The sequence below is a fragment of the Bufo bufo genome, chromosome 4 (assembly GCF_905171765.1).
Source record: "Bufo bufo chromosome 4, aBufBuf1.1, whole genome shotgun sequence".
In the NCBI taxonomy this organism is placed as follows: Eukaryota; Metazoa; Chordata; class Amphibia; order Anura; family Bufonidae; genus Bufo; species Bufo bufo.
The window spans coordinates 307,651,417-307,664,279 of NC_053392.1; the positions used below are offsets into that span (position 1 = coordinate 307,651,417).

The following is a 12,863-nucleotide window of genomic DNA, read 5'->3' on the forward strand; positions in this document are numbered from 1 at the left end:
AAAAAACTTAACACACACGCTACCGTGCAGATACAAGTCTAATTCTGTGATTAAACGTATACCTTTTACACAGCGCAAAAAAAATAGGCCTCACATTTCTATTCAACCAAATCTGTACTGTTTTAGCTGGTCAAATTATTTGTAGTGACCGTAAAAGCACAGTTTTTGTTCTGGGTTGAAAAACTATTCCCAAATTTGCCATTCTCAAAATAAGTAGTTTATGCTATATCAGGCCTACTTTAAATCTATCCCAAAAAGGATATCTTAGATTCAAGGTGCTGATAGTGTCATTCAGAAAAACTTAACACACACGCTACCGTGCAGATACAAGTCTAATTCTGTGATAAAACGTATACCTGTCACACAGCGCAAAAATAATAGGCCTCACATTTCTATTCAACCAAATCGGTACTGTTTTAGCTGGTCAAATTATTTGTAGTGACCGTAAAAGCACAGTTTTTGTTCTGGGTTGAAAAACTATTCCAAAATTTGCCATTTTCAAAATTGTGGTGAACGGGAACAATGAGGAAAACATCTAATAAGGGACGCGGATGTGAACATGGTCGTGGTGGTGTTAGTGGACCCTCTGGTGCTGGGAGAGGACGTGGCCGTTCTGCCACAGCCACACGTCCTAGTGAACCAACTACCTCAGGTCCCAGTAGCCAGCAGAATTTACAGCGATATTTTGGTGGGGCCCAATGCCGTTCTAAGGATGGTAAGGCCTGAGCAGGTACAGGCATTAGTCAATTGGGTGGCCGACAGTGGATCCAGCACGTTCACATTATCTCCCACCCAGTCTTCTGCAGAAAGCGCACAGATGGCGCATGAAAACCAAGCCCATCAGTCTGTCACATCACCCCCCATACATATCAGGGAAACTGTCTGAGCCTCAAGTTATGCAGCAGTCTCTTATGCTGTTTGAAGACTCTGCTGCCAGGGGTTTCCCAAGGGCATCCACCTAAGCCCTTCCCCAGGGGTGGAAGAGAAAGAATGCACTAACGCACAACCACTTATGTTTCCTGATGATGAGGACATGGAATACCACCTTAGCACGTCTCTGATGATGACGAAACACAGGTGCCAACTGCTGCGTCTTTCTGCAGTGTGCCAGACTGAACAGGAGGTCAGGGATCAAGACTGGGTGAAGACGATGCAGGGATGATGAGGTCCTAGACCCCACATTGGAATGAAGGTCGTGCCACTGACTTTCACAGTTCGGAGGAAGAGGCAGTGGTGAGACCGAGCAACAGCGTAGCAAAAGAGGGAGCAGTGGGCAAAATCAGAACACCCGCCGCCAAGAGACTCCGCTGCTACTGACCGCCGCCATCTGGGACCGACCACCCCAAAGGCAGCTTCAAGGAGTTCCCTGGCATGGCACTTCTTTAAACAATGTGCTGAGGACAAGACCCGAGTGGTTTGCACGCTGTGCCATCAGAGCCTGAAGAGAGGAATTAACCTTCTGAACCTTAGCACAACCTGCATGACCAGGCACCTGCATGCAAAGCATGAACTGCAGTGGAGTAACACCTTAAAAACAAAGAAGTCACTCAGGCTCCCCCTGCTACCTCTTCTGCTGCTGCCGCCTCGGGCCTCTTCTGCTGCATGCCGCCGCCTCGGCCTCTTCCTCCGCTTCTGGAGGAACGTTGGCACCTGCCGCCCAGCAAACATGGCAATGTACCACCAACACCACCACCTGCGTCACCAAGCATCTCAACCATGTCACACGGCAGCGTTCAGCTCTCCATCTCACAAACATTTGAGAGAAAGCGTAAATTCCACCTAGCCACCCCGATCCTGCCCTGAATGCCAGCATTTCTAAACTACTGGCCTATGAAATGCTGTCATTTAGGCTGGTGGACACAGACAGCTTCAAACAGCTCATGTCGCTTGCTGTCCACAGTATGTTGTTCCCAGCCGCCACTACTTTTCCAAGAGAGCCGTGCCTTCCCTGCACAACCAAGTGTCCGATAAAAAGTGTGCACTGCGCAACGCCATCTGTGGCAACGGTCCACCTAACCACAGATACGTGGACCAGTAAGCACGGCCAGTGACGCTATATCTCCCTAACTGCACAATGGGTAAATGTAGTGGCGGCTGGGCCCCAGTCGAGAGCTGTTTGGCGCACATCCTTCCGCCGCCAATGATCGCAGGGCAACATTCTTTGCCTCCTGTCTCCTCCTCCTCTACTCAGCTTCCTCCTCCTCTTCTTCCACCTGCTCATTCGTCAGCCTCACACCTTCACCACCAACTTCAGCACATCCGGGGTAAACGTCAGCAGGCCGTTCTGAAACTCATATGTTTGGGGGACAGGCCCCACACCGCACAGAGTTGTGGCGGGGTATAGAACAACAGACCGACGAGTGGTTGCTGCCGGTGAGCCTCAAGCCCCCCCCCCAGGCCTGGTGGTGTGCGATAATGGGCGAAAATCTCGTAGCAGCTCTGGGACTAGCCGTATGACTCACATATCCCTTGCCTGGCGCATGTGCTGAATTTGGTGGTGCAGAAGTTCATTCGCAACTACCCCGACATGTCAGAGCTGCTGCATAAAGTGCGGGCCGTCTGTTCGCGCTTCCGGCGTTCACACCTTGCTGCTGCACGCCTGTCTGCGCTACAGCGTAACTTCGGCCTTCCCGCTCACCGCCTCATATGCGATGTGCCCACCAGGTGGAACTCCACCTTGCACATGCTGGACCGACTGTGCGAGCAGCAGCAGGCCATAGTGTAGTTTCAGCTGCTGCACGCACGGGTCAGTCGCACTGCGGAACAGCACCACTTCACCACCAATGACTGGGCCTCCATGCGAGACCTGTGTGCCCTGTTGCGCTGTTTCGAGTACTCCACCAACATGGCCAGTGGCGATGACACCGTTATCAGCGTTACAATACCACTTCTATGTCTCCTTGAGAAAACACTTAGGGCGATGATGGAAGAGGAGGTGGCCCAGGAGGAAGAGGAGGAAGAGGGGTCATTTTTAGCACTTTCAGGCCAGTCTCTTCGAAGTGACTCAGGGGAAGGTTTTTTGCAACACCAGAGGCCAGGTACAAATGTGGCCAGACAGGGCCCACTACTGGAGGACGAGGAGGATGAGGATAAGGAGGAGGAGGTGGAGGAGGAGGATGAGGATGAAGCATGTTCACAGCGGGGTGGCACCCAAAGCAGCTCGGGCCCATCACTGGTGCGTGGCTGGGGGGAAACACAGGACGATGACGATACGCCTCCCACAGAGGACAGCTTGTCCTTACCTCTGGGCAGCCTGGCACACATGAGCGACTACATGCTGCAGTGCCTGCGCAACGACAGCAGAGTTGCCCACATTTTAACGTGTGCGGACTACTGGTACTGGTTTGCCACCCTGCTGGATCCCCGGTACAAAGACAATGTGCCCACCTTACTTCCTACACTGGAGCATGATAGGAAGATGCGCGAGTACAAGCGCACGTTGGTAGACGCGCTACTGAGAGCATTCCCAAATGTCACAGGGGAACCAGTGGAAGCCCAAGGCGAAGGCAGAGGAGGAGCAAGAGGTCGCCAATGCAGCTGTGTCACGGCCAGCTCCTCTGAGGGCAGGGTTAGCATTGCAGAGATGTGGAAAAGTTTTGTCACCACGCCACAGCTAACTGCACCACCACCTGATACGGAACGTGTTAGCAGGAGGCAACATTTCACTAACATGGTGGAACAGTACCTGTGCACACCCCTCCACGTACTGACTGATGGTTCGGCCCCATTCAACTTCTGGGTCTCCAAATTGTCCACGTGGCCAGAGCTAGCCTTTTATGCCTTGGAGGTGCTGGCCTGCCCGGCGGCCAGCGTTTTGTCTGAACGTGTATTCAGCACGGCAGGGGGCGTCATTACAGACAAACGCAGGCGCCTGTCTACAGCCAATGTGGACAAGCTGACGTTCATAAAAATGAACCAGGCATGGATCCCACAGGACCTGTCCATCCCTTGTGCAGATTAGACATTAACTACCTCCCCTTAACAATATATTATTGTACTCCAGGGCACTTCCTCATTCAATCCTATTTTATTTTCATTTTACCATTATATTGCGGGGCAACCCAAAGTTGAATGAACCTCTCCTCTGTCTGGGTGCCGGGGCCTAAATGTGTGACAGTGGCCTGTTCCAGTGGTGGGTGACGTGAAGCCTGATTCTCTGCTATGACATGAAGACTGATTCACTGCTGGCATGAAGCCTGAATCTCTGTTACGGGACCTCTCTCCTCTGCCTGGGTGCCTGGGCCTAAATATGTGACAGTGGCCTGTTCCAGTGGTGGGTGACGTGAAGCCTGATTCTCTGCTATGACATGAAGACTGATTCTGTGCTGACATGAAGTCTGAATCTCTGTTACGGGACCTCTCTCCTCTGTCTGGGTGCCGGGGCCTAAATATGTGACAGTGGCCTGTTCCAGTGGTGGGTGACGTGAAGCCTGATTCTCTGCTATGACATGAAGACTGATTCTGTGCTGACATGAAGCCTGAATCTCTGTTACGGGACCTCTCTCCTCTGTCTGGGTGCCGGGGCCTAAATATGTGACAGTGGCCTGTTCCAGTGGTGGGTGATGTGAAGCCTGATTCTCTGCTATGACATGAAGACTGATTCTGTGCTGACATGAAGCCTGAATCTCTGTTACGGGACCTCTCTCCTCTGTCTGGGTGCCGGGGCCTAAATATGTGACAGTGGCCTGTTCCTGTGGTGGGTGACGTGAAGCCTGATTCTCTGCTATGACATGAAGACTTATTCTCTGCTGACATGAAGCCTGAATCTCTGTTACGGGACCTTTCTCCTCTGTCTGGGTGCCGGGGCCTAAATATGTGACAGTGGCCTGTTCCAGTGGTGGGTGACGTGAAGCCTGATTCTCTGCTATGACATGAAGACTGATTATGTGCTGACATGAAGCCTGAATCTCTGTTACGGGACCTCTCTCCTCTGTCTGGGTGCCGGGGCCTAAATATGTGACAGTGGCCTGTTCCAGTGGTGGGTGACGTGAAGCCTGATTCTCTGCTATGACATGAAGACTGATTCTGTGCTGACATGAAGCCTGAATCTCTGTTACGGGACCTCTCTCCTCTGTCTGGGTGCCGGGGCCTAAATATGTGACAGTGGCCTGTTCCTGTGGTGGGTGACGTGAAGCCTGATTCTCTGCTATGACATGATGACTGATTCTCTGCTGACATGAAGCCTGAATCTCTGTTACGGGACCTCTCTCCTCTGTCTGGGTGCCGGGGCCTAAATATGTGACAGTGGCCTGTTCCAGTGGTGGGTGACGTGAAGCCTGATTCACTGCTATGACATGAAGACTGATTCTCTGCTGACATGAAGCCAGATTCTCTGCTATGGCATGAAGAGACTGATTCTCTGCTGACGTGAAGCCCGATTCTCTGCTATGGGACCTCTGTCCAATTGATATTGGTTAATTTTTTTTAATTTTTTTATTAATTTCCCTATCCACATTTGTTTGCAGAGGATTTACCTACATGTTGCTGCCTTTTGCAGCCCTCTAGCTCTTTCCTGGGCTGTTTTACAGCCTATTTAGTGCCGAAAAGTTCTGGTCCCCATTGACTTCAATGGAGTTCGGGTTCGGGTTCGGGACGAAGTTCGGGTCGGGTTCGGATCCCGAACATTTCCGGGAAGTTCGGCCGAACTTCTCGAACCCGAACATCCAGGTGTTCGCTCAACTCTACCTATGATGTCACAAAATGTCACCTGATAGACACACCGCTGTAATGTCAAAGTAACTTGCACTGCCTAGCAAAACCCACTTGTGATGTCACAGAAGTTCACCTCACATTAACATTCTTGTTTTGTCACAGAAGCTGAAGGCCCCTAACCTGACTGAAACCTTATTGTGATGTCATATAAGCTTACCTGACAAGGAAATAATACAAGCCACAGCAGCTTACCTTATGGAAACACATTTGTGATGTCACAGTTGCCTACCAGACTATAACATTCTAGTGATAGATGAGAGTATATAAAGCAGTATTTTAAGAATTAAAGCCAAATTGTGAGGAAATCACATCTTGCAATTTGAGTCATATGACCTGCTCTGTATGGCCAAAAATATGTTGGCACCTGATGATCACACCTACTGTACTGCATATGAACTTGTTGGACGACCCATTACAAAACCATAGCTGTTAATATAGAAATGGACCACCTTTATAGCTATAGCAGTCTCCACTTTTCTGGTAAGGCTTTCTATAAGACTCTGGAGTGTGACTCTCGAGATTTGTGCCCATGTAGCTAAATGAGGAATTTATAGATGAGACACTGATGTTCATTTACATTAGGCACTTTACATTTTTTTCTGAGGTAGCATATGTCATACCCAACCTCTTGATGATTGACTGAGCTGTTGTTCTCCCTAGACCTGTAGACACTTCCACTTTGCAATAATAGTACTTATAGCTGACTGGGGCAAATCTAGCGGATTAGAAATTTTACATGCAGACTTGTAGAAAAGGTCGTATTCTAGAACAATGCTGCATTTAAAGCTACCAAGTTCTTTATGCTTGATTTTAAGCACTTGTTTGCAATGTGCAAGACATATGAACCCAATGATTAGGAAGAGTGTCCAAATACTTTTGGCAGAAAATGCATTTAGTGGCTGGTGTTGAAGTTTAGCTTAAGTCAAATACATTATATACATTGTTCTTTTTCACATGGGTATTTTGTTTGCTAACCTTATTTTGTTGTGACTTTTTAGGAGGGAAAAATCATCCTGGTAATTATTTGTATATCACCTGTTGATTCTTTGCATAACTAAAAAAAAACTAATATGCTACAAAATCCAGTGTTTCTAACCTATTTATGACGCCAATACGTTTTAACTGTAAATTAACACAATGCTACCACTGATTATTTTCTTCCTGCTGTCCTGTCCCTTCCAGGTGGAGCTGTCCTCTTCTACCCATGATTATTATGATGTGCTTCTGAACAAAACTCTCTCAAAAACATACAAGGAGAATGGCAAGCAACTGGGAATGCAGTTTGGTAGTGAAGAATTGGAGTTAAAAGCTATAGCAGGTAAGGTTTGAGTATGGGTAAACTTTTAGTGAGTAGTTTCAAATATTTCATGTGAAGGGAATCCAGCATATTTAGAGTATTTAGTGTTTATCTAGTCTTAACAGCACAATTTTGTAACCAGAAATTGATAATTTTTTATGACGTATGTTCTGTGGGTTTGTTGAGGGGATATAAAGAACTGTATCACCATTGTTTCCCATGATAATAATATTCAAGGCCTTTACTTAAGGCCCCTATACGGCCAACAGCTATCTCTCCTGATTTCCCTATACACATTTGGTTCTGCTGAACATATGTGTTTTCAATGGGGAGAGGGAAGAAAGCTGCTGCTAAACACCTCTGGTGGCAGCTTATCTCCTGGAAGAAGAAAAGGATCGGGAGAAAATATAGTGAGGAAAATTGGCTACTACCTCACAGGGGTCTTTTTTCTTCTTGCTATGATTCAACTTGCAGGATAACAGGCTGAACTGGATGGACAGATGCCCTTTTTCAGCCTTATAAACTATGTTACTAAATATGTAGTAGCTCACCGTGTCTGTAGTAGTAAATTGAAACAAGAATTGCTATATGCTAAATTACAAAGTGTCTCGTCCTTAGTTTGGCTTTAATGAGATATGTAAGGGCAGGATGTTCCAGCATAATCCAAATAAAATCCCAAAGCTTTATTGAAGAATCTAAGTTACATGTGACAGAAACACAAAGGTGATCATTTGCAAACAGATATACGCCACTTTTTGGTGTATATCTGTTGCATATTGCAGCTCGAGGGTTACTTGCGCCGTAATCTATGACTACAAAAGGGGGCGTGGTGTGCGTGGGGAAGAGGGTGGACGTACAGGCCCGTCTCATTCATAATTTTCTACACCTGTTTTAGGAGTAGAAAATGGTCTGTCTACTCCAGCAAGGTTGCTGGCATAGATTTAGACAGGCAGTGGAGACGCTGAAGTTATGTAGAAGCCGGTCCCTGTACATAAATTTGGCCATCCACCGCCAGTTAAAGGGGTATTAAGATATGTCACAATTGCAGACTGCTAACATCCGGAGATGGGGAGATGGAGCGGTGGCCGTGCAGGGATTTGGAGCAACGCAGGTGTTGGGGAGCAGATAAGTATAATGTATATGAGGGTTCCGGGCATTGAAGGGGATCTTTTAGAATTCGGATAACCCCTTTCAAGCTTTCACTAATGCTGTGCCTAAAGCACAACTAATAAAGGTGAACCTCCTTTATACCATGCACTGTATTAACATACATTGACCTAGATTTACTAATATGCCTGTGACAAAAATCTGTCACAATTTGGCATTTCTAGGATTTCTACTTCTTTTTCCTACATACTAGACAGTAAGGCAGGGATTATCTGAAAGTGGGGGGAGCTTTACAGGAAAGGGGACGGGGCTTAAGATGAGCCATTTTGCTAAAAATTTTGGCCCCATTCTGGTGTATAATTATGTCTCAAAGTAAGTCAACCATTAGTTGGTATAGAGTCAGTGAAAAAAACATCCGGCCTCACTGCCCCTAAATAACTTTATTGATACACATATATTAAAAAGAGAGAGGTTTTCTACTTGGATATCTGGGTGAAATATTCAAAAAGAAAAATATATATGTTGTGTACGAGGATATAGCCCCTTAGCTATTGCCTCCCAACACCATGTGTTCACCGACAGAGCATACATGTATAATAACAGTGATTCTATTACAGTTGAGCGAATCGAAGTCAACGAAGTGGAATTCGATACGAATTTCAGGGAAAATTCTATTTGCCCCGAAGACGTATTTCCTCATGCTTTGTGGTAGCGAATCGAGTTTCTCTGAATGGCGGTAAAATTTTTTAAAAATCATACTTAACTCATCCGTTTGAGTATGAAGAGCCAGCCGCCATCTTGATTGAAGATCTCACACGAAATCCCGTGCATGGTGAAATATGTCGTCACCACACTGGCCGATGTGATGATGTCATTACGGGCCGCAAGAGATTTCACGCTAGATCTTCAATCAAGATGTCAGCAACCGACACTTCATGATCAAGTGGATGAGGTAAGTATGATTTTTTTTTTTATTAATTAATTTGATAATAGTTACAGACACAGACTTCCTTGCCTGGCTGTATCTAGTTGGATTAAGACTGCTTCTGTTAGATAGAGATACCGCACAATCTAAAAAGGAGCCATACTAAGGTATATAGAAAACAGGAGGTCTTATCCTATTGGATAGTTTGTATCAATGCTGTTGTAATAATTGCAAAGAGTTAAAGACATATTAACAAAGAACCAAAGAAACAAGAACTTGGGGGGGGGGGGTGTGAGGCTCAACTGAGTCAAGTTTGCTTCATGAAAGAGATGGTAGGCGGGTTGCAAGCGCACCAGTCCAAAAAAGGTACATTTTTTAAAGGTGTATGAGATTCTTGGGATCCTAGCGTCCCTCCTCCTATATGTGGCGATTGCTTTCAATTACCACCCCGTCTTAGGTCTGTTCTCCTTCCTTTATCCTCAAATTTTAGGCTTATTATTGGTACATGGGGACTAAATATTTTCAAATATATAGTGACTTCTGAGTTCCCAGTTGGAAAGCTCTTCTAGTCTAGCTAAATCATCCATTTTGGTTATCCATTGTGTGATTGTGGAAGGTGTTTCTGACTTCCAATTGTAGGCTATAAGGAGGCGGGCGGAAGCAAGCAGGATTCTAGCCAATTTTTTCAGGTTTATAGGGCACTCAGGTGGCAATAGAGACAAAATGGCAATCTCTGGTTTAAAAGAAGTGGTAATATGTTTTAAGATTTCTTTCCAGAAGTATGTTAACTTAGGGCAGTTCCACCATATGTGGAAAAAATTTCCCACCTGAGCCTGTTATCTCCAACATAGGTCTGAGGTTGTACTGTACATCTCCCTTAACCTATCTGGGGTCAGATACCATCTTGTTAGTATCTTATAGGAATTTTCTTGTACTGTAACACACCTGGATGTGTTTTTTGGTGCTGTCAACATGACCTTAAGCTCTGCGTCAGTAAATGTCTTGCCCTGATCTCTTTCCCATTCCTTAATAAAGTGCAAAGAAGACGGCAGTTCCGCTTCCTGTAGAGAGAGGTGGTTTGGGAGGAGTATTCATCTGGGATATCAAAGTCTCAAACCAGGAAAGAGTATTTATTTGTCTGTTCTGTGTCATGCCTCTCTTGAATGTAAACTTGAGATGTTCGTGTTGTAGCATGTTTATCTGTAGTTTGGTTCTAAGTGTTACTAGGTCAGGGAAGGTCCCGTCTTGCTCTAATAGGTCCTCGATCTTCATAATGTTATTTTTGAGTTTAGCTGGTAAGGAGTCGTAACCTGACTCTGTAGGATCAAAGAGGTCATAAGAGGGGAGATTGGAATTTCGAGCAATATGTTCTAATCTTTTCTTTCTTCCATAAGTGTTGAGCTTATAATTGGGTTATAATTGGTGTTCTGGGTTATTTATTTATTTTTTTGAATGAAAAAGAATTAGGTATCTCAGCGGGAGATTAGTGATACGAGTATTCCTCTAAAGGAATCCAGAGTTTATGAGGAGATCTTCTTATCTAGTCCACAATCTTTCCTAAGTGTACCGCTTTATAAAACTTTTGTATGGACGGGAAGCCGATTCCTCCACAGGCAAAAGGGATGTAAGATGCTCACCTGTCTCGCACTCCGGTGTGACCAAAAAGGGTCCTCGTAGAGGTGCGGGACAGGTTACGCGTGTCTCCACTGATACACCAGTTCCAACCCATTTGAGAACCGGCGCGGGGATGCGTTCGCATGTGCGCCGGAGGGGAAGACCACATGGGTTTCGGGGACAGCTTGGCCGGGCTACCTGTACTACTCTGCGGCCGAGCTTGTCTCCGGTGCCTATTGCGGATTCCATTCCGGTGTCCATGTCGACGCGCTCGCGCACTCTTGCAGAGCCTGTCGTGCGTCCGTATGTACGCTCGAAGAAGGGTTCGATAGGGGATACGCGGTCGTGCGTATGCGCTTCGCCGACCGGCGATGGGAATAGCACCTGGCCACAAGTTAAAAGTAGATTAGGGGGCCGGCATTGGTCTAATTGACTAATGACTGACCAAAGCCTTGTACACAGGTGTAGGGCAGGATCATGACCTATGGGGAGTGGACACTTGGCTCCCTGGGATTTGTTAGCAGGCACATAAAAGGTGGCTTCCCAGGTCGGTCGGTGCCCACTGTTATCTTCCCTCATCCAGGTGCAGGTCAGTACTGGTTGCTGCTGACTGAAGTTTGCTTGGACTTCGTCAGTTCCAGTGGGACCCAGGACCCGGGATTTTCCGTGTCACATCTGTTCACTTGGCAAGTTACACAAGGACTTATGCACGGTGAAGGGGGACAGCCTTGTCTGGTACTATTTTTGATTGTAACTGCTTGAGATAATACATCATTGACCTTTATATAGGCTCTTGGGGATACATACATAGAGAAGATCGCGTTTATGAAAGGCATAGGGAACCTGACAAAGGGCCATGCTAAACGATCAAAAGCCTTTTCTGGATCCGTGCTTAAAAGAGTTAATGGTTTGTTTTTTATTTTAGCTAGCCTAGAGATATGGCGTTTATTATTTTGTAGGTATTGTCCTTGCCTTCGCGTCCAGGTACAAAACCACATTGGTCAGGATGTATCATATTTTGTAACTGTGGTTTAATTCTGGATGCCAGAATTTTTGCAAATAATTTGATATCTAAATTTAATAGTGAAATGGGGCGATAATTTGCGCAAAGCGTGGGGTCTTTTTGGGGCTTATGGATGAAGGTAATGTGTGCCGACAGTGTTTGGGGTAGAAAGGGTGAGCCGTTTATTGAAGAATTGTAATTTTTTGAAGATAAAGGGCCAGTATGTAGTTAAAACGGGTATAGCAGAGTAAATGTAGGCCATCAGGACCTGGGGCTTTCCCTTTTGCAATAGATTTTAGCGCTGAGGATAATTCCTGTGCAGTTATGGGGTTGAAGAGTTTTGCGGCTTGTTCTGATGAGATAGTTGGTAAGTCTATGTCTTCTAAGAAGGTGTGTATAAGTGATTCTTTTCTTTCTTTAATTGTTTCTGAGTCAGCTATGTCTATGTTATACAAGGCTGAGTAATAGCCATCGAATGCTCTGGCAATTCCAGTGTCATCTTTCAGCAGAGAGTTATCTTCATCTTTTATTGCAGAAATCCTGGCTTTCCGTCTGCGTTGTTTTAACATAGCAACCATAAATGTAGTTGTTTTATTACCATGTGCGAAGAATTTTTGTCTTAGTGAAAGGTATAATTTAGCAGATTGAACATTCAGAATATTCCTCATCTTCTCCCTCAGAATTGTTAATTCAGATAGGTGTTGATCCGCTAAGGAGAGTTTATGTATTGCTTCTATTCTAGCATTTTTATTGTACAGAGTGGTTATCTTCTCTTGTCTGACCTTATCACGGATTTGTGTGATTCCCAGAGAAGGTGTGGTGTTATACCATCCGTTTCATTCAGGGTGAAGAATACCCTAAGATTCTCCTCAATCTTTTTCTTTTTACTTGTAGTGTCTAGTAATGTTTCATTTAGTCTCCATATATACATTTTAGTGTGGTGCTTTGGGGTGTTAAATGACATATATACCGGGAAATGATCTGAATGTACCATGGTGCCTATTTGCAATTGTGTAGACGGGAAGAATATGTAATATAGCCTGTGATAGGAATTATGTGGGGCTGAGTAGTGTGTGTAGTCCCTTACATTTGGGTGAAGGGAGCGCCAAGTATTTATTACTGATCTACAATGCATTTGTTTCTTAATAGATGACAAGGTTTTCTATGGAATTGCCGATTTGCCCGTGGAGGAATCTTTTGATGGC

General features: G+C 45.6%; 1 protein-coding gene across 1 annotated transcript in view; it reads left to right on the top strand.

The window, feature by feature from the left end:
• The window catches only part of LOC120999187 (peptidase M20 domain-containing protein 2-like), a 157,184-nt gene that overhangs the window by 137,550 nt on the left and 6,771 nt on the right, over nt 1-12,863 (top strand). Inside the window, exon 6 of the mRNA XM_040430063.1 lies at nt 6,895-7,030. Within this exon, the coding sequence (XP_040285997.1) occupies nt 6,895-7,030 (136 nt within the window). The remainder of the gene's footprint in view (nt 1-6,894; nt 7,031-12,863) is intronic.